Below are 26257 nucleotides of genomic sequence, written 5' to 3' on the forward strand. Positions count from 1 at the left end.
CTTTTGTGCTCCGATGAAGTGTGCTCCGATGACACCAAATGGTGTTATCGCCATTCACGCTCGTTCCGCATAAAATTGCAAGGTACAGACATAAACCAACTGGCTTTTATTTGCAAATAAAAAAAGAAACAGTTTTGGTTACTTCCAACTTGATGGTGTTTGTGGTTCATACTTTGCATCATTAAGTACACAACATGATGGTACATCTGGAACACCTTGAAACATGATACAAATGGAAGGAATTTCTAAACAGTCCTTTCCTGCTTAGAGGAGGGAAAAAAAAAACGTATTCAGCACAATTCAAACATACATCATTTTAGAAACGCGCGTAAGAAGGGAGCTCTGGCTGAGTGTTTCGGTGCTCGGACGACGCTGGGCCGAGCAAGCAAACAGACGTCACGAAAACCGGCTCTGTTCTTCTTCAAACGGTCAACAGTTCTCAGTCTCAGTAACCCGAAGTACTGCATTATGCAAAAATACACGATTCAACAGTGGTATAAAAATATCTTTGACTCTCCCATCGGTGGAGTACGCCATTGCGCAAGCATGACTAGTCGCGGAAGCGAGGTGGGTTGGCAGAAACTGCAAGGTCTGCAAAGTCTAGGTAGAAAAGACACTTAAATCTAGCACAAAAAAAAAAAAAACCCACCAAAATCCTAAACTCAAAATTAAAAAAAAAGTAAAAATTTAATTATTTTTATTGGAAGATGAGCACACGAGAGCCGCTGGAATATCTGCCCACCCACATAAACGGTGGAGATGGAGAATGTGTCGGTTAAACGCCCTTGAAGGTTTTGGACAAGTATTTGTCGCATTCAGAACTTCCAAGAAAAGTACTACTGCATAACTGTTTCTGCAGTGATATAATACAAAACAAATGGGTGTAGTGAAAGTTCAATCTCTGCCTAAAAGCATTAAAACCGTGGTGCACCCGATGCAGACTTCTAGCCATTTTCCTGAAGCACTGATCGCTGCCACAGTTGCACACATTCCTTAAACAACCCGAGAGCAGCGAGCAACAGTCCACCAAACAAGGTGAGGCAAAACGTGTTCCATTTGCTGCAGAACGCGGAACGTATGAGAAACAAAATGTTTTTGGTGTTAACTGCACAGTTGCACACTGGTACGTTTCATGAATCTGAACCGTTCCTAAACCCCCCAGTACCCTCGGCGACGACGACGCAACTACAATTTGTTCGCACATTTCCCGGAGCTGTGAGCTCGAGCTGTCTCTCACAGTGCTCCGGGTTCCGGCCTCCTTTGATTGCCGAGGACCATCACAGTGCTTGCAAGGTCAACACCGTTGGCAGCGCGCACTCTACACAACGTGTCGGCACCTTTTCTTCACAACGGAAGGAAATGCAGAGGACGACGGACAGCGGGACAGCAAGAAACATGAAATCCCCGCTTCATGCAACACCACGAATCCACGTGTGACGGCAGACGTGCAAGTGCAAGCAGAGTTTGGAACCTTAAACAGCATTCCCCACAAACACAATGCAAATAAAATTTTCGTAAACCGAGGGTGCTCTAGAAGTATGAATGAAGTTTGAAACTTGCTTGAACTTGCATGTGTCCTTTGCACTGTTTAGAGGCATTCCCATAAAATTGTATGCGTAAAGCACTGGGCATTTCTTTTTAAAACAAGTACTCAAACACCTGAAAACGGAGAAACAATTTGCACACACATCCGTGTACAGAGGGCAAAAAAAGTTGCATGTGATCATAAAACAAAGATGACTGAACAAAGGTTAAAAGGGCACCGAAGCTAATAACTGTTTTTTTTCTTAATTTCTTCATCATGTATGAACACTTTTGCAACATCGAATCCTGAGATGTTATAAAATAAATAGTAGGAAGATTATCATCATACAAAAATTAGGTTATTAAAAAGTAGTAAGCATGCAAAAAAAGAAATAATAATAATGAGTTGAGTTGAAGTTTAAAGTATCATGGCTTTCCACTTAAAACCCACGAAATGTAGAAACAAAGAACTACAAACTAAAATAAAAAACTATAAAAAAAAAGGAAAAAAGTTCAGGAGTAATATTTTATAGTATTTGAAAACATCCCACTGCAAGTAATACGCTCGCTGAAATCCCGAGCAGCTAACAGCAAAGTGCAGCCCTATTTAAAGCATAAAATCATGCGAGAGTTGGGTTATAGGCAATGTCCAGCTAAAACAAAACACAAAAGAAAGCAACCAAGCTGACAGAATTTGTAGTTATTTGGTCTAACCACGCATTAGTATCGAAACATCCCCCACACATTACCAACCGGCATGCATCAACATCCCAAAGAGACGCCGGTGGTGATCACAGAGTGCTCTTAGGTACTTACAATTCAAAACATGACGGCATCCCGGTTTAAAAAGTAAACTCTTTCCTACAAAGAAAGCGAACAAAAAGGAAAGTTGCAAAAACACTCCAGCACAGTCGACGCATAATTACCGTGCCACACCATGACCCCGTGCACGGCAGTCCCTGGCAGGTGCCATGATAGGTGCAACTCTCCGAGGAACATACATCTTAGAAACTGACAAGGTCGCAAGAAGAACTGTCGAAAACGAAAACATGCCTGCGAACAGTGCCCCGGCCGGTGGGGCCTTACAATCTGGAAGACATTTGCGTCGCCTTGAATTGAGTCAATGCATCTGCCGTGAAAACCCATGGCAAATGATCGCGGTAGGAGGTCACACGCGGGGCTTGTGCCCTGCACCCGACCACCTTTCTCTTTTACGGAAAAATTTCTCGGTTGAAATAATAGAGACGTACTGCATCATTAATCGTGGAATGGAACGTAAACTATGCCGAGACAATAGAGGTTTTGAGCCCTGGCCACTTGCATTTCAAACCTTCAAGTACAATGATTACAAATTCACTGTATCCCTATATGCCAGTGTGCTGTTTAAAAAGAAGCCTGCATTTGCCCACACCAGGCGTGGGCACTGCGCATGTGCAGAAACTAGATTCGTGTGAGATGAAATGTCTCGCATGTGCTGCGCCGACAGCAGCGCCACCGCAAAGCGTGACGTCTGGTTCACGCGTTGGTCTGTGCGGAGAGCAAGTTCGTCTGCTTCTTGCACACAGATTGCGATGATGTCAGAACCTTTAGCTCTTATTGACTCATTGAAATAAGTAGTGGGAAGACCTTAAAGGCATCTACCCACTATCCTTTCAATCAAAGTCAATCTGAGCTCAGCGTCGTTCTGACGTCACCGCAACTCCTGCGCAAGAAGCAGACCTATCCACTGGCCGCCAACGCTGAAAAAGCATTAGAGGGGTACAAAAGATCTGCGCGGAAAGTGCAGTGCAACCTCCGTGATTTGGAGGCCCGAGTTTTCTTTCTGGATTGTTTGAGATAGGTAAATAGTACTCAATTTCCACAAAAAAATATATGTAGCTGCATAAAAAAAAAAGAAACAAACACTGTCAGATTTTTTAAAATCTGCCTTCAAAAAAGTCTACACACATATTTCACTTAGGCCTACTATTGTATGTCAGTGCAACATAAAAAATGAAAAAAAAAAAAAAAAGAAGTGAAAATTTTACAAGAGGTAGGACAAGAAATAAAACACACAACCAGGAGCAATGGGCCACTGTATAAAGTCGTCAGTCTGTCTGTTCCTAGTGGAAGCATTTGCATTTTTCTGCCGCGCTTACCCTGTTCATTTGCCAGTGTTTCGCAAGCTAATCCAAATCAGATGGTACCTTACTATGACGTCCACATCAACTCCAATTTGGGGCAAGAAGCCTTTTTAACCCAAAAAAAAACGTTATTACCTCCACATTTCGTGAATAAATAGTATAAAAATGAGGTGTATTAAGCCACAACAATGAAACGGACCCTAGCTTACTAATCGAGGGTAAAACAAGGGACTCCGCAACCTCAAAATCAGTAGCCCAATTGAGAAACGCAGAGGTGCCCTTGCAGAACTTAAAACACAATAAAAACTTGTCAGCCGAGGCTTGCCAGATAAAAAAAACTGCACATGCATGGTGCCAAGGCCCGTGTAAAATGGGCCAGGTAAATCAGCAGTCAAATACACAACTTTAAAAAGTTAAAGAAATCATTAATCTGGTTTGACGCAGTTAGAAGCATCTCTTCAAAAAAGAGGCATTCATGCGGTAGGTTCGCCTCATCACCGCTTTCAGACTCGGATGCCAAACTCTAGGGCTGTGAAAATATACTAGTGTAATACTATTTTCAAATAATATGCTATTCAATATTTGCTTCGAGAGGAATTGCGATATTCATACTTCTTGAAGCGTTGATAGCGACGAATTATCCACGTTAAGTGCACTTCTTACCGAGCACACTGCAGAAAAGCAACACCCGAGGAAGCGAGCTCCACGTGCGTTGCTTCCCCGCAGTGCACCGGTGCTTGGTAAGAAGCACGCTTAACGGGGCTAACCCGCCACTATCAACATTTGAGAAAGTATGAATATCGCAGTTGCATGCTTCGGAGAAAAGCAGACTTATCTGCATGTAGCAAGATTTATGAATTCCCTCGATTAGGTATAGCTCACCATCTCAGTAGACTTAATTTTATGTCAAAGCCATCGTTTACTCGCTATCCTAATATAGCCCAGGACCTTCTCAGGCCACAGTCCATAAATATCATTAAATTAAAACTAACATAGCTGAGAATTTGCGAGTGGCAGCTTGGGAATAACGTTGATGATTTCAGCTGGGTTTTCGTTTTAAGCATGGTGCAACAGTAGTGAAAGCTCTGGAGAAACTTTCGATATTGGATTCGAAAATATCTGGCCAAAACAATAATCTGCTTCAAACTCAAAATTTACTATTCGCAGATGCCAACCAAACTCCCAAGTTGCAACATATTTTCCGCTCGTTGCCACACGTCGACGAGACCAAACTTTCGTTGTCCGCTAAATAAACCGCCAGAACATGCCTTCGTTGAAAATTTTTTGAAAGAGTGAACTGTCTTTGACTTGAGATGGAACGCAACTGCTGTCGAGCTGCTGAAAAAATCCGCCCGGTCCAGGCATTAATCCCGGGACTGTTCCAAGACTAGCGGAACACTCAACCAACTGGGCTAACCGGGAATTAGCCGTCGGCAGAGCAAACCAGTGTTATCAGTTGCCACCTATCTTGACCATACACACCACAAGGGCGAGCACCCAGCTGTCAATAGAGCCAACGTTTGCCCTATCGACGGCTACAGTCTGTTGCGGGAAAAAGCATGACAAAACACAGCTCTCTGCCCGTCATTATTGGTGGTTTTTCTCTCTCCCTCCACTGTTAAAGTGAAAAGAATAGATGGCTTTGTGGCAGGAGCCTGTCCCAATTTTCTTAGCCTGCAACAGACCATAGCTTGGTTAGGTCAGTCGGTAAAATGCTCCGCTAGTCCCGGACAAGGTGAATTTTTTCAGCGGCACACCAGTTGCCCGGAGGGCACAAGTCACGCTCCATCCCAAATGGAAGCCAATTGAGTCCTGCTTCTCCACCATAGCGCCTTTCCCCGACTCACGATCATCGTGGAAGGTTGTTAAGTCGCACGGTTCTCGAGTCGGCTGTCGATTCACCGATTCACGAGGCCCATTTTCGTACACAGTTTGGTTCTGTGGGTGCTTGCTGTACGAGAGTGCCTTCAAAACGCACCGCCGTCCCACGGCATCCAGCGAAAGCGAACTAACGAGTCGAAATGTGCTGCAGACCCAACAAGTCCAGATTGCAACGGCTCCCACCGACCGGAGGGGAGAGAGTGTGCATCAAAGAGCAGAGCGGGGACAACCGCCTCAGTCACCCACGTCGGAGTCCCCGTCGCCGATGGCGCTGAGCAGCAAGAAGGAGATGGCCAGCAGGGCGGTGCCAAACAGGTCGCCCAGGGCGGTCAAGTACGGGATGGCCGAGTTGTCCGGGTCCACTCGTCGGGTCCACATCCAGTGCACCATCACGTGGGCAATGTACAGCAGCAGGAACACCTGCACGGGGGTGGTGGGGCAAGGTTGGGCGGTTAACTAGGGTCGCCTTCAGGCACGTTGCACTCGTAAAACCCAATTACATGGCGTCGATTCTTGATCGGTATCCAAGCATGCAAAGGCACAGAGACGCAGCACTTTGGCGTGCCAAGGAAGCTTTGATCACGCCGCGACATCGGTGAGACTTATGTTCGATGAGTTATGCCTTTTTCCTGCAGTGCTGCTTGTTTGCAAAAATTTCCACGTTCTCAAAAGTAACAACGACCGTTTACACAACGTTTTAAAAAAGAATCCTTCGGCAAATGACGGCAAGCAAGAAAACGTGTCTTCATCACGCCGCAGCCCAAACTCTGCAACACTTAAAAGGATCGACTTCAGTACATACAAGATGGTCGTCCGGTGGCCGCGCATTTGCGGAGCAGGGAGGCGCGACACAGCAATTGTCATAGAAATTAGTGTTCAGGAAAACTCTGGACGTGAGGGAAACTAGGGAACTGGAGACAGCTAGGGATAGGGGGACAACCAGGGAAGTGGGGATGAATAGAGACGTGGGGACAATTAGGGATGTTGGCATGACTAGGGGCGACAAGGGACATGGGGGGCCAACTGAGGACGTCCCCAAACACTTTACTGAAATGGCGGAACCATTTCTCGGTGTACGAAGTCGGCTCACAAAACGTTCGGCAAGCTTTCCACATTACCCCACCCACTACCAGCTCCGTCGTACTTGGGCGGCTGCTGGCTCTGCCCTTTCGAAAATGGGTGGCCACGGGCTACAATGCCTCGAACACGTCTTTAATCGGCGTGTCGGCGTCCCATACCACCCATGCGTTGAAAGTGGTCTTGAAGCAGCAACAAATTACGTACAGAGGCCGGCCTGTTGTGCCCTCAAACGCCGCGATTCTTGTGGTTGGTCAAAAATGTTCTCGTAAAAAGTACGAAGGAATGCAAGTGTTGCTCTCTATGTGGTGCCTCATCTCGTTTTCGCTTTAGTTTCCTACAACTGTCTGGCTGCCGAACATGATGCGGCAGAACGAGCGTCTGCAACAATCCCCTTCGCTGCTGCTCGACCGCCGAGACTGCGGTCGATAAAAATATTACACTACAGTAAAACCTCGTTAATTCAACCCCCGCTAATTCGGAAATTCGGATAATTTGAACTGTCGATCCGGTCCCGTCGAACGTATGTATTAGTCAATGGCAGCAAATGCTCATTAATTCGGAGGGAACGCGGCGCACTATGGTTAATTCGGACGAATTCGGCAATTGGTGCTAGCTACCGTCCGTTCCAAAGGGTATGACCGCTATCCATCCGAGGTGCACACGTGGTTTTTCCGGTTTTCCCATGGTTCTTCGCTCTTCCAATTCTCCGTGTTTCGCACCAGTTTTGCTCTGGATTGCCGTGCTTCAGCGCGTTACTCTCCTGGCATGGAAGCACCAGAAACATAGCTGCAACGGAAAAAGGGTAGCACAAGCGACCGACGACCGGAATGGCAAAATCGTGACACGCAAGGCTATTGTTCCCAAACGTGCCGATAGCGAGAGTGACAGTCACGTTTTATGCCTCAACACGGGGATCCTAAAGCCCACCATTTTAACAGCTATCTTATTCCTCAACTTTTCGCCGGCCACCCCCGCGTTGAAAAATGCAACGTGATTGGCACTCTCGTTATCGGCGCGCTCGGGAAAGTTAGCGCCGGGTGTTGCGATTTTGCCGCTCCGATTATTGGTCAGTTGTGCTACTCGTTTTCCGTTGCAGCTGTACTAGGCTAAGAATTTAGCGACGAAAGTGGAAATACTGAGGGCCTTGAAGGACGACGTTTCTCGACAAGTGATGGAAAGTTACGACGTCAAGAGAAACAGTTTGGCCACGTACGTGAAAATTGAGGCCGATATCCTACGGGCTTTCGAGAGCGAGAAGTTCAACGCGAAAAGAAAGCAACCGAGGAAGGTGGTGCACCCGAAACTAGAAGAGGCCTTGCTGTGCTATATTGTCAGCGCACGGGATGCATAGCTCCGTCAGTGCGAGTGCGGTGGAGCACTCGACTGCGCTAAGGAAAGTTGTCGTCTCCGCCCAAGTGTCGTCCAGAAAGCAGGCGGTAATAACAGATTTCTTCTCAAAATAAAGATATGTCACAGGGAGACGTTTTCGCACAGTTTTCTTTGCCCTTTCGATATCTCGACTTTCGGATAATTCGGACATTTTTGCCGGTCCCATGAGATCCGAATTAACGAGGTTTTACTGTATTTATGATGTCGCTGGGCCAAGATGGAAGGACCCCAAGGGAGGACGTGGTAATTTCCGGTGCCAGCCGGGGAGTGCGACTATGCCCCCGCCCCCCTTCCCCGCTCACCTGAATGACGGCTGCGGTGAGGTACACGACCAGAAAGATGGGGGTGACCGATGTGTGCCCCGCCTGGAGCAGGCGGATGCCGTACGTGAATACCAGGTGGCCTGGAATCACCATGAGCAGCAGCACCATCGCTGTCCTCGCGTGGACACCTGGGGGAGAGGGCACGCGGAGCATATGTGCATCCAGCACGCTGCGAGACCTCCCCAAGCGTCCCCTCGCCTTGGGTCACGTGCGTTTGGAACAGGCATTCTGTTCACTCGCGTGCATCTCAATAAGTTTATCGTTAAGTTCCGAAAAAACATCCTCCCAAAATGAAGAGATAAATGGTGAAAAACATGGGGCGGGCTACCTTTGGGGACGCCACAGCAAAACTTTCAAAAACCGGCTACAAACCACACGATATGGGAACTGATACTGCAGATCGGGGACACCGCACATTTGCGTGTCACGATGCGATAAACACGCGGGAATTCGCGACAAACTCCTGTGTCATGGGAAAGGATACCGCAGGTTGCAGACGCAGCAGATTCGCGTTTCGTGGTCCTAAAGACCTGCTGAAATCCGCCGAGAACTCGCATCTCATGGGAACGAATACAGCAAATCGCGGACGCAGCAGATGCAAGTTTTATGGTGCAATAAACACGCAAGAACCCGCTACAAACTTGTCTGTCACGAGAACCGATATCGCATGCGCAGATCGCGGACGAAAAGGTAGGAATCCGCTACAAACTTGTATGTTACGGGAAAAAATACCGCAGGTCGCGAACGCAGCAGAATCATATTTCATAGGGGTGTGCGAATACCGGATAGTAGTTTTCGAATCAATTACCGAATCGAATCAATAAAAAAAAGCCGAATATCGAATCGAATAGTAATTTTATTTGTAAGAATTTTTCAAAGTGTGCTGCGAATGAGATTATTAGTATATGTGCAGAGGATGCGCCTGTTGCAGAATATGCATCTTGTACGGAACAAAAGATAAAATGTAAAAATATTCTGGTGAAAAAAAAATAAAAAAAAAATAAAAGCAGTTGCTGTTGTATGTTGGGCACTAAAGATTCAATTTTTTGGCACAAATATAATCTATCTACCCTAAACGTCAGAAAAAAACCAAAGTTACAGCCATGCATGCCTTTTTTTCCTGTTAAAAGCACAACCTAACACTGACTTTTTTTTTATAAATATTTGTATACCTCCGAAAAAGGGCGTTTTGCGATATTTGGTTTCCATTTTAAGGAAAAAAAAGGGCACCCGGGATTTTATTTCACATAAATAAACAGATAGGTGTAAAATCTGAGTAAACAGGCTTAAACAATATAATGTGAAGTACAAAAAAAAAATGTAGTTAGATGGCGCAAGACTGCAGCTACGCTTTCTGCAGCTACGCTTTCATTTTTCCGTCTGTCTATCCTGTTTTAGAGAGCCTTGATTTAAAAACTAAAACCACGGAGAAGGCTCCAGCGCAGATTGGTCGTAAGTGTGCATGTGTTGTGTTGTCGCGTGGAAAAAGGCGAGCAAGCAGAAGGGCGACGACGCCTGCCCTCCCTGCCCTGCCTGCCCGATCCCGATCGACGCTTTCGTCTTTTTGTCATCTTCTCGCAGTTCGTAATTCAAACGCGGCTATCAAACGATTGGAAACCCTCTCAAATCTAGGCACACTATTTTTCCGTTCCGTTTCGTTCCGAATCAGAATTTGCAGCTTGCGGTTCCAAAAGAATGACGACGATAACTCGGCTGGTTTCATCGGCGTGGTTAACGTGGTTTTCTTTTTGTGATCGTGCAGTCGCCGATTTCTGTGAGTGCAGCAAGTATGTTTTCCATCGGTGCTTCAGTTTGAAACAAGGGGCTTTACTCGTGAAAAGAAGGGCATGGCGTGAGATTCCGGCCTCCCAACAATTCCTCTCTGGAAGTGGCGCAAACGGGATGTTTCGGTTGCGATTCAAGGCTAGATTGTGTCACGATCGCGAGTAAATCTGCGTGCTATAAAGTTTGTAGCGTTCGTTACTTTTCTTTGTTCTAACGTGTGCGTTAAATTTTTGTGGAATGGTAGGACCAAGAGCAGTTTTTCGCATGGTCTGTCTAACATCACGGCACTTACATCGGGAGAAAAAACGTCTTTTTTGTTAGCTCCGCGCCGACTGCGCGTTTTTGGCCGAATATATAGAATATACGAGTGACCGAATACTAGGAATTCGATTCGCGAATCGAATTATTCGGGAACTTTCTATTCGATTCAAATTCATATATTCGAGTATTCGCACACCCCTAATATTTTACGATGCAATATACACGCGGGACCAACTCACGTGAAATCAAGATCGCACACGCAGATCGCGGACGAAACGCAGGAATCCGCTAAAAACTTTGTCACGGGAAGGGCTACCACAGATTGCGGACGCAGCAAATTCGCATTTCACAGAGCAACACACACGTGGGAACAACTCGCGTGATACAAGAGCCGATATCGCACGCGCAGATCGCGGACAAAAACGCGGGAACCCGCTATAAACTCGCTTGTCAGACGTGCCGGTACAGAAAATTGCGCGGTTGATGCGATACCCGTCGGACACTGCGTGACGTCCGACGGGAATGTTTCGGCGGGCGATGTTTCGGAATTTTTATGGTACAGATATTTAGCCAGAAAAACAGGATGGGCGAACTCTCAGGGGCGGGCGTTCTCTTGGAATTTTACGGTATTAGAAAGAAATATAGATTATACTGGTCACATCACGCGGCAGCCCTCGCTTTAAAAGGGCATTAGAGCAGTTTCTAAGACTGTCTTTTTATGGCGCCAAGCCTCTAAAAAGCCCAATATTACAATCGTCTCAGAAAAAATGCGACGCTTACTCACATTACTAACGAGAAAAAGAAGTCTACGCACGGTCGTGATTTTGGGTCGTCTAGGATGTTTTAGGGTGCGTAATTCGGACTTGAGCCATAAAAAAAGACCTTCAGGTACACTTTAGCAGCATTTTAACGGATATAATATTCTACCACTTACCCGGTTCTTCGCTTTTAAAAGGGCCGTGAAAAGAAAATGAAATCCCCGGGCTTCACTTTTAACCACAAAGCGTGCCATCTCCCAAGTATTTCAGCACAGGGTTCGCTCCTACAGGCGTGCAAGCGTCGTCCTCATGTCGTGCCGACCACAATCTCCTCCAAACTGCATAATTGTTACGTTTAAGTCCCACCACGGCCGTATTTGACGACGTCTTCGCCTCCCCCGGTGCCTTTCGCCTGCTTCGTTCCTTCTGGAGTGCGCAATCCAATTCTGCCTTCGATCCGTTTGCGCCAGACTCTAAGCGCTCCCTCCAAAAGTGCACCGCATTTATGGAAGAAAAAGGTAATCCAAGAGTGGGCAATTATGGTACACACAGATTGTATCTTGGCAAATTAAGTGGGCTACAGTGGCTCGACCAAAGTGTCCTAAAAGACTGGTTTTGTTTGCCTTTCTCCAAAGGGTAAATAAAGAGGATAAATGAGAGGCAGGGCACACTCACTCTTCCCAAAGAAGGCGGAGCAGGGGTTGATGCAGATGGCAGGATCCGAAGCAGGTAGCGTGCCTAGCACCGCCCTCTGGTGCAAGAACGTGGAGATTCGGCTGGCTTGCACCGCCACGAGGTTGCCACCCACACCTGCACGTCCACATGGAGGCGTGTTCGCAGTCCCGAAAGACGGAGGGCCAGAGACTACCTTCCACGTATAGCACCGCAGAAGCAAAGCTCGTATTACTCTGTTTCACGTACGGGTCGTTCCATGTCAAACGTCCCAGATGTTGCACGCTCAACCATTTACGATTTTTAGGAGAAAATTTGTGGCTCTTTACCCCGAGGTACTTAAAGGTCAACTCTGTTCAATTCTGAAATTTTCGGGATAATGAGTAATTTTACATTAAAAATCACTAATAAAAGACACTACGCCATTCACTTCGTGAAAAAGGGGACATGTATATATTGTTAAATCTTACTTTACACGTGAGCAGAAACTGAAACCGAAACTTCGGCTCCGTCTGGCAACGTAGGCCTCAGGCTGCCAAGAATGCGGCAATTGCGTGGTATGAGGTGCCACGTAATTTTTTATGCGATGACGGGCAGGATTGGGGCGGGCCGAGGGGCCACCATCAAGGTGGGCGCATGCCAGGCGCAAGCGTCATGTGCAACGGCGGTTATGGTGGGACGGCTGGATGACTCCCAAGAAGCGCGCTGCGCAGGCACAACGCCAATCACGTGGACACCACTAAGCGCAGAGAGGACACATTGCTGACGTCACCCGTTACGTTTGACAGAGAAGTAAAAACAAACAAAAAGGGGCAATGGTGATGACATTTAGCTCACTGTTGACTACGTCAATGCCACAGCCTTGACCGTGCTGTTTGTTGTGCCTCAATTCGCCCGCTGAAGTCAGCCGATTTTGGCAACTTGGCACGTTGCAATGTTTGCCGGACTGTTTAAAAAACATTTAAACAGGACTAGGTCGTAATATTTGATGTGTGGTCTTCCTAGGCGATACTGAAGAGGACTGCATTGTTTTTTTCAAAAACAAAAATGAAGCAGAGTTGCCCTTTCACCTTTTTTTAAAATATTTTTGCCAAATTTTTTTTTAATGACGTGAGCGTGGTTTGAATTTTAATAATGGGCATAAAACTAGGCATCATTCAATAATTTAGTAAAAAAACAAATTTCTTTTTAAAATGCTTCTCCATTTATTTTTTGTAATTAGAAGAACATTGAGCTTCCTATGTTTCGATGACTATACAATTTTTTATTGTTAAATACTTTTAAAAAAAACTTCAACGAATTCCATAAACATTAGCACTTTTCTTAATTGTTTTGTGTAATTATCACTTTGCACCTGACAATTAAAACTTTTTCTATTAGAAGCCCTGTAGATGTATTACAAATGAAAAATGTTTGAAGCTGTGGAACAAAACACTTGACAGAAAAAAAACATTTCTAAAGTTGTGAAAAAGTCAGTTTTGCTGCCTAAAGTAAAAATAAAAAAAAATGAATTTAGAAGAAGAGTTTATTGCCTTTCATTTCTAAAAGTTTAATCAAAATTTTTTTTATAAAGCGAGAAGAAAAAAAGTGTAGAGCCCTTCCACTTCACGTGAAAATGGAAGACCAGCGACGCAGTTATCTTTATGACGTCTAGAACAATGCCTAAAGGACGACCTCAAGGACAATGCCTAGAGGACGACATCTATGACAACCTCAAGGGCGTCCACTAGGACGACGCCTACGACGACCTCAGGGACGACGTCTAGGACGGCCTCAAGAATGACGTCTAGGATGACCTCAAGGACAGCCTCGAGGGCAACATCTAGGACAACCTCAAGGACGTCTCGAACGACCTCAAGGATGATTTCTACAATGACTTCTCGGACGACTTCAAGGACAACCTCAAGGACGACTCCTAGGACGGCGCCTAGAGAAATTCAGCCTTTCCACTCTGGTGAAAACCAGAGTGGAAACGCTGGAAAGGTTGCCGCCATCTATGAGCGACAGCGACAACCAGACAACTGGCAAGCCATTGGTCTGGTTGCCGCCGTCGCTCACGGATGGCGGTAGCTGTCTGGAGTTTTGTGTCGACATTTGTTTGTCCACGGACAGAATACTGGGAAAACTAGCCCTTAACAGCTCCGTTGTAAAAACGTTGAAGTTGAGCTCTTGCATTGCAACCTGCCATCACTTCTTAGTGCCTCTTCACCGCACAACACGCCACCTGACACGAGAGCTGAGTAGCTTTGCGCGCACGCAAGGCAATTGCTGGTCGGGAGTGTGAATTTTGCAGGGGGTTCTACGCATGCGCATTTTTACAGCGAAGCTGTTATGCGCTAGGATCTCGGAAAAAATGCATATGCGGATGTTGACAGAAACCTCCCCATTGGTCGTGGCAAGTATGAATAAATAAAGATTAAAAGATGGGGCAACCAGCGTGAGTCAGCCTTCCTTAGCATTATTAGATAGTGAGGTCCTGATCCCTCATTATCATCTTTAGGCGTCGTCCTTGAGGTCGCCCAGGAGGTCGTCCTAAGCAGCGTCCTCGAGGTTGCCCTAGAAGCCATCTTAGAAATCGTCCTTGAGGTCATCCGAGAGGTTGTCCTAGGCGTCGTCCTCTAGGCGTCATCCTAGAAGTCGTCCTTGAGGTCGTCCTAGACATCGTCCTCGAGGTCATCCTTGAGGTCGTCCAAGACATCCTAGACATCGTCCTCGAGGTCGTAAAATAACAGCTTTGCAGGTTCTCCAACTTCACGTGAAGTGGAAGGGCACTATAATTTTTTACTTGCAATTTCCTTATGTATGCAATCACTGTTTACAGCTAAAGATGTGCTGCGGTTTGCCAAGGCCGCTTTCTCTCATCCTTCTTTTTGGCTGTAACGCAAACAACAGCGGATATGATGTAATTATTAGGGAGTTTTAGTTTGTTTCTGCCCGATTATAATGGCTCTCCACAACCCCGCTACAACATTCCTTACCATGTTTTCTTCCTTTGCAGCTTGCCGAAAGAGACAGAGTAGAAGAACTATACTGTCTCATTAAAACCGTGCAATACAGACAAAGCTACCGGGGAGACAGCGTATGCCAACCTGTTCAAGAGGAGGGAAAGGAGGAACGGGAAAGAAGGGCTGGGATTCCCCCATTCCACCTTTCCCTCCTCTTGAACAGTTCAAAATACACTTTCTCCCCTGCAGCTTTGGCTGTACTGCATGGTTTTAATGAGACGGAAAATAGGTTTTACCGTAGCTATGGCTTGACTCCACGCATTTAGAAATCTAATTGATAATTTGAAATGTTTCAGATTCAACACATGTATTGCCAGTGGAAGAGCACTACCCTGTCCCCACTTCATAAAGATAGTTTCATGTTAAAGCTAATTGCAATGTGGCTCAAATATTGTGCTCCGATTTGCCTCTTAGAACTAGTGACCTTTCTGGATTTAAATTAATACATTTTTGAGATTGCTGTTCACAAAACTGTTAGTATAAAAAATTTAGGACTATACATTTCAAAATACTATTACGTATTAAAAATTAGACAAGTCCAATGTTTAACTGCTGCCTTACGTTCAGAATGATGCAGTCGACTCGCTACTAACCATTAATAACAGGCTGAAAGACTGCAATTCCATGAAACCTGGATACTGCAAAGTCCAGAATACATCCTCCAACACTGGAAAAGAAAAGCAACTGCTTTGAATTTGAGGTGACGACCAGCTTCGCAGGGCAAGAATCCTGTAAAATAGCGGCAAACCCTCAATTTCCGTGAGCTTCAAGTTTTGTGAAATTTGAAACGACCATAATTTAAAGGGACACTGACACCCCACCAAATAATATTGTTTATGTTTTGCCAGGCAATCTATTACAGTGTCAGAAGATTACCCAATCAATATATTGCTACACCATCATATATTTTTAATAAAGTAAAAAAACACTACTGCTTGAAACCAAAACTGAACTGGGGAGGTAGAAGAAATATAAAGGAAGAGAAAGTTATTGGAAGACACATGGCTGTGCTACTTTTCTTTTTTTTCTTTTTCAATCAACGTATTTGCATTTTTTTTTAGAAGCCACAAAAAAGGGTATTATATTTTTGTCTATTTTTAGTATTGAGTGTGTGCCTTTGATGACCCACGACTTCGATTTTCTTCGGTGGTCGTGTCCATACCATAGGAAACACCATGTGACCATGGGGAAGACAGTGAGCGCAACCCAAACCGGCCAGTTCTCAATTGGCAATTTTCGAGGAGAAAGAAAACGAATTTCGAGCCGTAAGTTGTGTTCTGGGTAGTTGGGCTCTCATATGTCATGTAGAAATAAAAACCTTGGCATGCATAAATACCCTGTCAGTGTCCCTTTAAGATCATAAAAAATGTTTAACAAAATTTTATTATAACAGTCAAATCCGATTAATTCGAATTATCCCTTGTATCAAAGTATTTCTGAACAGACTAGTAGCTGCAATGAATATGCATAGCAAAAAATGTGGTTACATTGAACAAAAATTGCAGCGTCTCCCAATACATTAAATAATAATAATAATTGGGTTGTGGGGATATTTATACAGCGTGTAGTTGGTCTGCCATTAAAGTTGCGACGAGTCACACGCTGTAGATGAGCAATTTAGCCAGTGCAGTACAACCGCTCTGCCTGGGGTCTTTAACGTGCACCACGCAGTAGTGATGCACGACCGCACGCCGGTACGATGCTCATCCAGATCGAAACGGGCAGGGCTGGGGCTCGAACCCAGGATCCCTCGGTTCTGCAGCACGAGCTTTCGCTCCACGCGCGTCGAGCTGGGTGTGCGCTTCAGCCCACTCGGCCACCGATCCCCCCTCCAATACATCGAACTGCCAAGAGCGCCGTTTTGCTCTGCAAGCTGGCTTTCCCCCAACGAGGGTGGCCACATTGGGAGAATGCCAGCTTGCAGAGCACGGTGGCTTTCTTCTTTTTTTTTTTTTTCAGCAACCGCGTCGATTGTTTGGAACAAAAAAAAAAATAATCTTTTGTGGAGGGAGTGGGGATAGGGTGAGTCGGTGAGACCTTGAAAAACGAAGAAGCGGCCACTGAATAACCGCATGGCGCATCCCTCATGACGTACAGACACCCTTATCAACGGCTAATTAGTCAGCAGAAAGTGATTTTTTGAGAGTAAACAACTTTCCTAAATGTGGCGTGCTTGTCTGTTGTCAAATTCATTAAAACTTTTATATTGAATCACCCATTACATCGCACTGGTAGACAATTTTTTGATAGTTCGATTTCAACGGGTTTGACTTATCAAGGCACTGTTTTAAAGTAGCACTCTATATTTTCTTTCTCCAACATAACGCCAGCTTTGCCGATACTGGAAACTCCTCCGAAAACTCATGGGAGCAGCGGCGAACGCGACAGTGGTGCCTCTAGCAGACTCAGAGTATACGGAAGCAGATGACGCAATGGAAAAGTATAGGCCCTGCGAGTCCTAGTCCTAGCAGTGAAAAATACATTTGTGTCATTGGCGAACATGACCAACTTTGGTGAATCAAGAATGGTCATGATATCATTAATATATGTGAGCAATAACACTGGTCCCAAAATGAAACCTTGAGGGATGCCACATTTAATTTCTAGCTTTCTTGATAGAACATTTTTAATTTGAATACATTGAAAGCAGAAAATGTGACTGAAATCCCCTTTATTTGTGCTACAACGCTCTCCTCTTTTTTTTTTTTTTTGCATGTGGAAGAAATGTGCTTTTTTGTTACTCTGCTTTTATTAATTTCAGTGATGGCATCAGATTTGCATGGCAACAATCGACTTCTTCCAGAGCATACTGACATCGCAGTAATGTATGGGGTTCAAAATTGCTGTTTGCTTCTTCATTCGGAGACAATCTTAACGGGATTAGCCAGCTCGCCTATTCGACAAAAACGGTTACAGTTAAACCTGGATATAACGAAATGGATAAAAGTTTGCAATAATTCGTTATATGGAGGATTTCGTTACATACAGTTTTTGTGGAAAAACTCATTGAGGACACGTGGAAAGAAAGCGAAAATTAAAAATCCACGTGGGCAAACTCACCACGTCATTTATTTAGTGGAAAAGAAGTCTGTAAGCTTGCCTTGTGTCTTTCGCGCGAGCGAAGGCAGCACACAGCGCTCAAAGGACACCAAAGCGTTTAGAGCGCTGTCGTCGTCCTGGGAGCCGGCGACCCGGCGTAATACATCGATGGCATCCAAGACCTCCCTCGCGGTAGGCACCAAAGGCTGCTCGCCTTTGGTGGCAATTGGACAAGAATATATCTGCATTTTAGGTACAGTCGCCGACCAATTATTCGGACTTAGCAGGGACCGAAAAAACGTCCAAATAATAGAGCAGTCGGAAAAATCAGCAGATTGCAAAACTTGCATTTATTACTTCCGACTGGGCTTAAAAAAGCTGTAAATAGTGCCTTGTTTCAGGTTACGCCTCCGTTTCCATTTGGCAACTTCCTGTTAGCTTGAGAATCGCTGCCTTCTTTTCTAGCGTTATGGTCGAGTACTTTCTGCGCTCCTTAATGACACATCGCGGCGGCAGAACAACAGATTGGGCTAGGACGTCCAAGCCAGCGTTGTGCGAACGAGATAAGAGGCGCAAAATCACGAGTGCAAAATGGCGAAGCTAAGGAACGGGAAAAACAAAATGATAATAATGATGATGATGCTGACGTGCAGCTAAATGGAAAAAAAAAAGGGTTAGCATAGCGTCACCTAGCGGTAAGACTCAGAAGTACTCAAGTAGCGCCAGTAGCGCTGCCAAATCAAGCCAATCCATTTGCAGCCAACATAGAATTTAAAATGGCCGCTTCTCGGTGGTGTTTTCCGCTGACTGCTAACGACAATTTTGTCCGAATAACCAAACTTTCGGACTTCAAGCTGTCCGAAACATTGTTCGTGAATATGCACTATTTCTATGGGGTAAGTCACGGTTCCGTTTTTAGGTCCGAAATATCGAAAAGGATTGAATTATCAGAGTCCGAAAAAAAAAAAAAAAAAAAATGGAGTTGCGGCGGAGCGAGTTTGTTAAATCAAGGTTATCCAGTGCGAGCACTTCGTTACATGGAGTTCACAAATACAAGCACTTCTATGAAGATCGCGTCGGGGAATTGAAAAAGTTTGTTAAATAGAGGATTTCGTTACATCCAGGTTTAATTGTACAAGCAAGGCATTCATAACAAATGAAAATTGCAACAATTAATTGATAAGAACAGTAAGGCATTCATAACAAATGAAAATTGCAACAATTAATTGATAAGAACAGTAAAGTTAAAATGCAGCTATGTTCTGAAATTTTTGTACATTGCCCTTCTTCAAGAAACAGCGCGAAGGTATGTTCATGTTTTGCTTGACTTACATAAGTTGTGACAGAGTGTTTTCTTCAGGAGAGCCCTAAAATTGCACCCTGAAAGCTTTAACATAATTCCCACGCGAAGAAAATGTCCTTCACTCATGATGTTGCACCTATTTTTTAACATTCAAAGCAGCGAATACCCGTGACAATTTTTTTTCATTGGTCATCACGCATGGAGATAGGCAAAATCAATGCATTGTAGAGAATTTGTCTGCTAGCAGAGACTCCGAGCTCGCCAGAGGCACTGCGATCCCACGGGAGTTGCCAGTATTGGCTTACATGGCATTTGATAATGCTGCCTCAATAGCAGTGTAAACTAAAATTACAACAAAGTGCACAGGCATGTAATTTTGCCTCATTCAAGGGAAATTTGAAGTTAGCAGGAAGTGATTTGTGTACAGTCGTGGATCGTAGGAAAAAGCCCAGGCGAGCGTGTGGCTCAGAAGGCTCGCAGCGCTATCTATCAAAAGAAAGCTCGACCATTACCGAGGCTTTAGCAGCTCTTCATTTTCTGTCGTCACTACCCTGACCAGCTGCCGACGAGTGATTGCCGATTTCAGCGCCGAATGTAGAGGCGTTCCGCGACAAGAAGGCAAAATCATGCGTGGCTGAAACCTCCAAGTCGGCAGGCTGAGCAATAAGTTTTTGAGCGTTTGATAATAAGTTCACTCAATAAATAACGATAAGCAGTTTACATTTTATTTCAGGAAGCACTACTACTATCGGCATTGATTCCCGATCGTTTGCCGATCGCATGGAGAGTAAAGACGAAGATCGAACAGCCGGTGAAATGTAGCTAGTTCACAAAATACTTTCGATGGGAACCCAGTTTTCATACGCTAGATAGCACCGGAGGTCTCCGGAGCCACGCGCTCGCCCGCGCTTTTCCGCATCGTCGGCAACAACCCACTGGTCGGCCGCACCACACACGAGTGTTGCGTTTCAGCAATTTTTTCGAAAATACCAAACTGTGAATGTTTTCTCATTTGAAGCTGCCGTTCACCAACCATGTCCAACACACTCCATCTTTTTTTTCTACATCCGGGCTCGTCGGCTCGATCGAAGTTTGTAAGGTCAGATCTCTTTTCGCGAAAATGCATTAGCGTGACAGAAGGGCCACGTCGGCGAGCTAGAGCCAGCAGCGCGAGCTGTCTGCATCCATCCGCTCTGTTGCAGCCACGTTTCAAGATTCCCGTTCGGCCGACGCACTTCGGTCTCCGTTCTCCGGGGTGGAACCGTGTACGGTGAATCGGCTCGTTTTCAAGCTTGCCGCAACCATGATTCCAGGAACGCATTCTGCCCACACATCGAAAGAGGTCCCAGAGAGGCTACAAATGACATGACGAAAGCCGGAGTGTCGTGCTGCCGGACGCCGCGATCCTGGCGGCTGGACGTAAAGGGGGCGGCGAAAAGCATGACACTTGTACGATGTCGTCGGGCAGAAATCAAGGAACCACTTTTTTGGACGCGGTAAACACTTCAATTGGACACGCCTTCTAGGTGCCGTGTTGCAACTCCACCAAAGCCACGGCACGTCCCACGCTCTGTGTGCCCCCTACATGGCCAGGGGCTTGCCGGACCAATCTACCACCTCTTTTTCGTTGCCCAATCTCAACCTCTTTGCGCGGGTACGGGGGCGGGAGCGTGATCTCGTAAAGCGTCGCATTGCCAGAGTTCCCAAATTTCCCTCTCCCCCTTCTTCTTCTTCTTCTTCTTCTTCTTCTCCTCCTCCTCCTCCTCCTCCTCCTCCTCCTCCTCCTCTTCCTCCTTCTTCTCCTCCTCCTCCTCCTCCTCCTCCTCCTCCTCCTCCTCCTCCTCCTCCTCCTCCTCCTCCTCCTCCTCCCCCCCCCCCCCCCCCCCCAATTCGGGCCAGGCGGAGCGCAGTGCGAAGGAAACAGGGCGTCACCTCGAGATGGCCATGGCCGAGATGACGGGGCACCAGCCCGTGTAGAGCACCTCCCGGGCGTGGGGGTTGGCGCAGGCGACCACCCCCCACAGGGGCAGCAGCAGCAGGAAGCCCACCAGGATGCCCCCCACCAGCCACTCCTGGCCGCCTGAAATGCACGCGAGGAGTTCCGTGTCACGGACGCTTCGCATTGCGGTTGACGAGGCGCAACGTCCACATCGCCCGCTTGAACCGTCCCCGTACGGAAGATGAGGCGTTTGATGCAGACGCGGTGATAAGATTATCCGAGGATGCACCTCTTTGCTTCGCAGGTGCGTATGCTTCGAACGTTCCTGCAGACAGTTTTTGTTTGACCGATGTCATACAATCTTTGTACGAAGCAGAAACGTGCCACGGGCGCTGTCTGCAGGCTGTCTTTTTTTTATAATGAATTAGCGGTGGGATCGTCGGCTTTTTTTTTACGTGTGCGTGTGTAGGGCTAGAGTTTCGTTAAAAAAAGAATGTCCCATTACGTGCGTCACGAAAGTGTAACACGCTAAATTTAGCGGATTTACATCCTACTAAGTTTAGTGGGCAACACGAATTGGGTTTATAATTATACACCGATTCAATAAAACTTTCAGCCTTTCCACTCTGGTGAAGAAGGAAGAGCAGTGGAGCTGTAGCTTCTGTTCTTGGCGGTGGCTTTCCAGGCAAGCGATCTGCTCTTCTTTCGCAAGGGAATCTGAAGCGCTCGACGCAGTGCAACTTTAGGCAATAGCGGCTTAGCGGCGGTTGCGGCGCTGCTGCACACATCGCCACTCGTTCCGCTCCTGCTCTTCTTCCTCCGAAGAAAGGTTGCCGCCATCTATGAGCGACGGCGGCAACCAGTTGTCTGGTTGCCGCCACCGCTCAGAGATGGTGGTAGCTGTCCAGAGTTCGGTGTCATCATTTCTAATCCGGCAGACACGACCCTGGGGAAACTAGCCCTTAACAGCACCGCTGTAATAGTTCTACACCGATTCAACATAATTATAACCCAATACAATATAATTCTACACCAATTCAATCTAGTTACGCACCAATTCAATATAATTCTACACCAATTCAATATAATTCTACACCAATTTAATATAATTATATACTAACTCAACATAATTACAAAACAATTCAATATAATTATATGGCAATTCAGTATAATTATGCACCAATTCAGTTTCTGCTAGATTTAGCGCGGACACGTCTCCTGTTAAATTTGACGGGACATCCGTCCACTCTATTTTAGTGGAGTCTAGCGGACTCTCGAGTTTTGAAGTGTTCACAAAGACCGTAAGCACATATAGCACAGCTTGAAACGCACTGCACATTCCGCGTCTTCAGGATCGATCCATATGATTAAGGTACATTAAAATTTTCATTTAGAGCACCTCAGAGGTTCACCTCTGGATGCCACGATCGGAGCGGATTGGTTGGGGTAAGGTAGGGGCACTTAAGTATCGACATTATTAAGACCTGAGTGGAGACGGTAGAGGCTCGTACAGTAGGATTGCGACAAATAATTTAGGACCCGAGAAAAGTAAGAGTTAATAATGCTTTTGGGGAGCTATAGATATGACACAACACTACTCTTACTCAACGCTTTGCGGTACAACCTTGACACATTTTTAAGACAATACGTTATGTGGCGACAGCCCCAAGCATCGAGGAAGAAGATGAGCGCGCGAGATTGAACACATTTGGGCTCCATCTGAATTTCGAAGCCGGTCTCTGCAATCGCTACGACTGCAATAAGAAAATGTATGATCGGAGAAAATTAACATTTGGTACACATGGGGATCATTGCCCTCGGTCCTTCTCACCTAGGCGTGTGTACAGGAAGCTTGCTACCAGTGCCAGCAGTGCCAGGGTGGTGAGGTCCCCGAGGGAGGCTGCAATGGGCGTGGCCACGTTGTCGGGGTTGATGTGGCACTTGCGTGACAGGATCACCACCCCAATCATCACCATGCCTGCGGATGCGTGTTGGTGCGGCAGTTGGTGAATGTCGCTGAACTGTACATTAAAGTGGTTATAACTGCGTGTCTGCCTTGGGGAACGTCTGGTGCGCAGCAATACCTACTGTAGCCAGTAGGTATTGATCAGAAGCTCCTCCCACATCATCCCTACTGCTACGGCCACTGACAGAATGCAAATGGCAGGGTGTGTCTTTTGAACATGCAACCTCCAGCATTCACTACATGTGGGGTGACCATCATACGCATGTACAGCTTCGCTCCCCTCCTGATGACTCCGGAAGGGAGCAGATTCAGTAAGGTTCTGTTTTAATGCGAAAGCATTAACTGTCCCATGGAACGAAGCCGGCATTGTCTGTAGCAGCAAAAAACGGCACTCAAGTTCCCAATGGCTGAGCAAAATGGCACCTAAAGTCCCATTGGCCAAAAGCACAGCAATGCAGATGCTTCGTCACGGAAGCCGGCGGGGAGCTCCAGGTCAAAGCAGACGCACCTCAGAAATAAAAGGCTCGAGGCACACCTAAGCACTTCTTACAAGTTGTGAATGTGAAAGCATGAATCCCGCTCTTGCGCGCATCCTCGTGAAGTGACTGCGCTGCGTTGACATCGGCCGTGCCGCTGCTCTCCTGAGTGGCGGCACAGCTGAATCGTTTCCTACGCGCAGGCGGTCTGCCCGAGCGCGCCAGCCGATTCCTCGTACCGGTGCGCTGGCGGTGCGGGCACGCAGCGCGACGGGGCGGAAGTTGTTGAAACTGACGCGCAGCGGCCAATGGGAGCCTCGTTCCTTGAAACTATGACGGGTGCCAGCCAATGGGCCCGAAGCCGAAATCTATTAGATTTCGGCTTCACTGCGCTCCATTGGGAATGGGAAAACTAGGTGCCGTTTGGCTAGGTTTTTCGCGCGGCTTCAAAACTGGAAGCCATTAAATCTTGGCTTCACTTGAAGAAAGGAGTTTAGGTGCCGTTTGGTGCGGCTTCAAAGCTGATGATGTCGGCTCGCTCCCTGGGACAGTTAATGCTTTCGCACTTAAACATAAAGAAAAGCACAGCAACGCAGATGCATCGCAGATGCCGTGGAGCCAACGCAGGTGCTGCGCCTGCACAGTGGGGCAGCGTGATGTCACTGCCGGAGCACCGAGTGAAAAAGAAAGACGTGGCGAGCTGTTTGTAGGAATGCGCTGTGTGTAGAAAATGCTTTCGCATTCCTACATGTATGCAGTCTTAAGTGTCTTAGTCTATTTGTTGTGCTGCACAACAAAAAGAGAACCTTACTGAATCTGCGCCCCTCCAGAGTCATCAGGGAGGCCATAGCATGCTTGGCCTCCCGCTGTGCAAGCCTATGGTGGTGACCAGACGTTCTGTTTTAGCCAGGACAGTCCCGTTTTAGAGGTTCATTCCTGCCATCCGGTCTTTTTGGTCTAACGAAGCCTCATGTCCCATTTCCATGGGAACATGCATAGTAGTTGCGAAATTAGTACTAAGGAACTGAAAGAAAATGGAAAGAATGTTTACTCGTTACAGACATAATGTTATAAAAAGAAACATGCTATGAAACATAGTGTAGTTGCATCTGCTAATACATTTTGTTCACATAAACGTGTCCGTGAGAGACTCTTCTATATTACTGATGTGACGTGCTTCAATTGGCAACATTTCTTCCCCACTGTTTAAAAATGGGGGAAGGAATGCACTTCTGTTCTCAAGGAAGAACTTTGGATAGATGTGCGTGTTTACATTCATGCAAAGCAGAACTCTCTTTTTCTTTTCTGCCACCCCTCTCTATGTCCTGCTTCTTACTGTGAGGATTATGGTCACCCAAGCTCCGTGTCTTCCGCCACACTTTGGCTATACTGTCGAGACCGGTTATAACGAAGTCGGTTATAACGAAATAGCGGCTACAGCAAAGCGATCACGATTTCCCATTCCCTTTTGCACTTCATTATAACCGAAGTCGGTTATAACGAAATAGCGGACATTGCGAACTGATTTCCGATTCCTGTTGACTTCGTTATAACCAGCCTCGACAGTATAAGCGCGCTCGAGACGCACAAGGCATTGAAGTGCTACCAAAGGTAAGGAGCTTGCACTCGAGATGGGACTACTAAACCTCCTCCCTGCCATCCCCATTCTGTCAGTGACAATAGCCACTGTTCCTCCACGATGCGCACACATAGTCCGCTTCCGAGGCGAAGCTAGAAAAACGCTGCATCGGTGTCGCATAACTCGCCGTGACCTTTCCTGGATGGCCCGTGGAGTGACTTAATACCGTGGCATTGTGCAGTGCTGTTTGATTGGCACATAACTCACATCCGACTACAGAAAATATAGGTGTACGACACAAAGAAGAAAGCATTCCTATGTCCCGAGGACTATTCGCGATGAAGGCGACCCTTTTTCGGGAATGAGCTTTGTAGCCGAAACAAGGGCTTCGGAAATAGTTAAGAACAATAACCTATCTGCTCAGCAGACCTCAATAGGCTACAAAATGACAAAGTGTTACCAGACTCAACCAACGAAATATGACACGTTTTCGTGGAACATCTGTAAAGAAAAAAGCAAAACCTGAAATTCGCACAGTTTAAGAGTAGGATACCCAGTCTCCCCTCGATTAAAGACAGCACGACGGGTTGCCACCTACTGCACTCCACACTTTAGAGGGCTTGTTCTCCAGGGATGCGAGTGTTCTTAGAATAAAACCAAGTTTTGCAAAATAGACTCCTCCTAACTTTAAAGGCTATGACTTCATTATAACAATTTATTTTTCAATTAAATTTTTTTTTAAATATTTATTTTAATTTTGGTATTTAAGCGAGAATCTTCTAGACACATGGCCTGAAAACCTTTGCACAATTTTGAATGCATTTGCTGCAGAGTCTGTGGCGCTGTTTGCAAACAGGCAGATCTAAGGGCATCATGGCCCCCGCCAAAGTAATGGGAGCACCCTCACCCAACACGAGGCTGGCCACACTGGCCGTGAAGAGACTGCTGGAGCAGAGCAGGAGCGCGTGTTGCCAGCTGAATTCTCCGTCCGGAATCCAGCCCATCACCACCGCAAATATAGATGCCAGGAAGCCCACCACTGTAGCCTGGATCTGGCACAGTAGAGAAATATTATGTGAGCAACCCTGGCCTGGCAGACACCACTTTGGACATTTTCTTCAAGAGGTCATTCTTTATTTTCACTAAAAATGTTT

The 26257-nt window shown here is 46.3% G+C and overlaps 1 protein-coding gene across 2 annotated transcripts in view; it reads right to left on the minus strand.

Annotated features, from left to right (window-relative positions):
- Positions 1 to 87: 87 nt before the first annotated feature.
- The window catches only part of LOC8027409 (solute carrier family 41 member 1), a 51377-nt gene continuing 25207 nt past the window's right edge, over positions 88 to 26257 (minus strand). For both annotated transcript variants that reach the window (XM_029982512.4, XM_029982511.4), the window contains 7 exons: positions 26011 to 26155; positions 22914 to 23060; positions 21076 to 21223; positions 15395 to 15468; positions 11800 to 11934; positions 8300 to 8448; positions 88 to 5948 (listed from right to left, as the gene is read on the minus strand). In XM_029982512.4, coding sequence (XP_029838372.3) covers positions 5763 to 5948; positions 8300 to 8448; positions 11800 to 11934; positions 15395 to 15468; positions 21076 to 21223; positions 22914 to 23060; positions 26011 to 26155 — 984 coding nt within the window. In that variant the 3' untranslated portion in view covers positions 88 to 5762. The remainder of the gene's footprint in view (positions 5949 to 8299; positions 8449 to 11799; positions 11935 to 15394; positions 15469 to 21075; positions 21224 to 22913; positions 23061 to 26010; positions 26156 to 26257) is intronic.

Source organism: Ixodes scapularis, unplaced genomic scaffold (genome assembly GCF_016920785.2).
Source record: "Ixodes scapularis isolate PalLabHiFi unplaced genomic scaffold, ASM1692078v2 PGA_scaffold2__306_contigs__length_199485367, whole genome shotgun sequence".
In the NCBI taxonomy this organism is placed as follows: Eukaryota; Metazoa; Arthropoda; class Arachnida; order Ixodida; family Ixodidae; genus Ixodes; species Ixodes scapularis.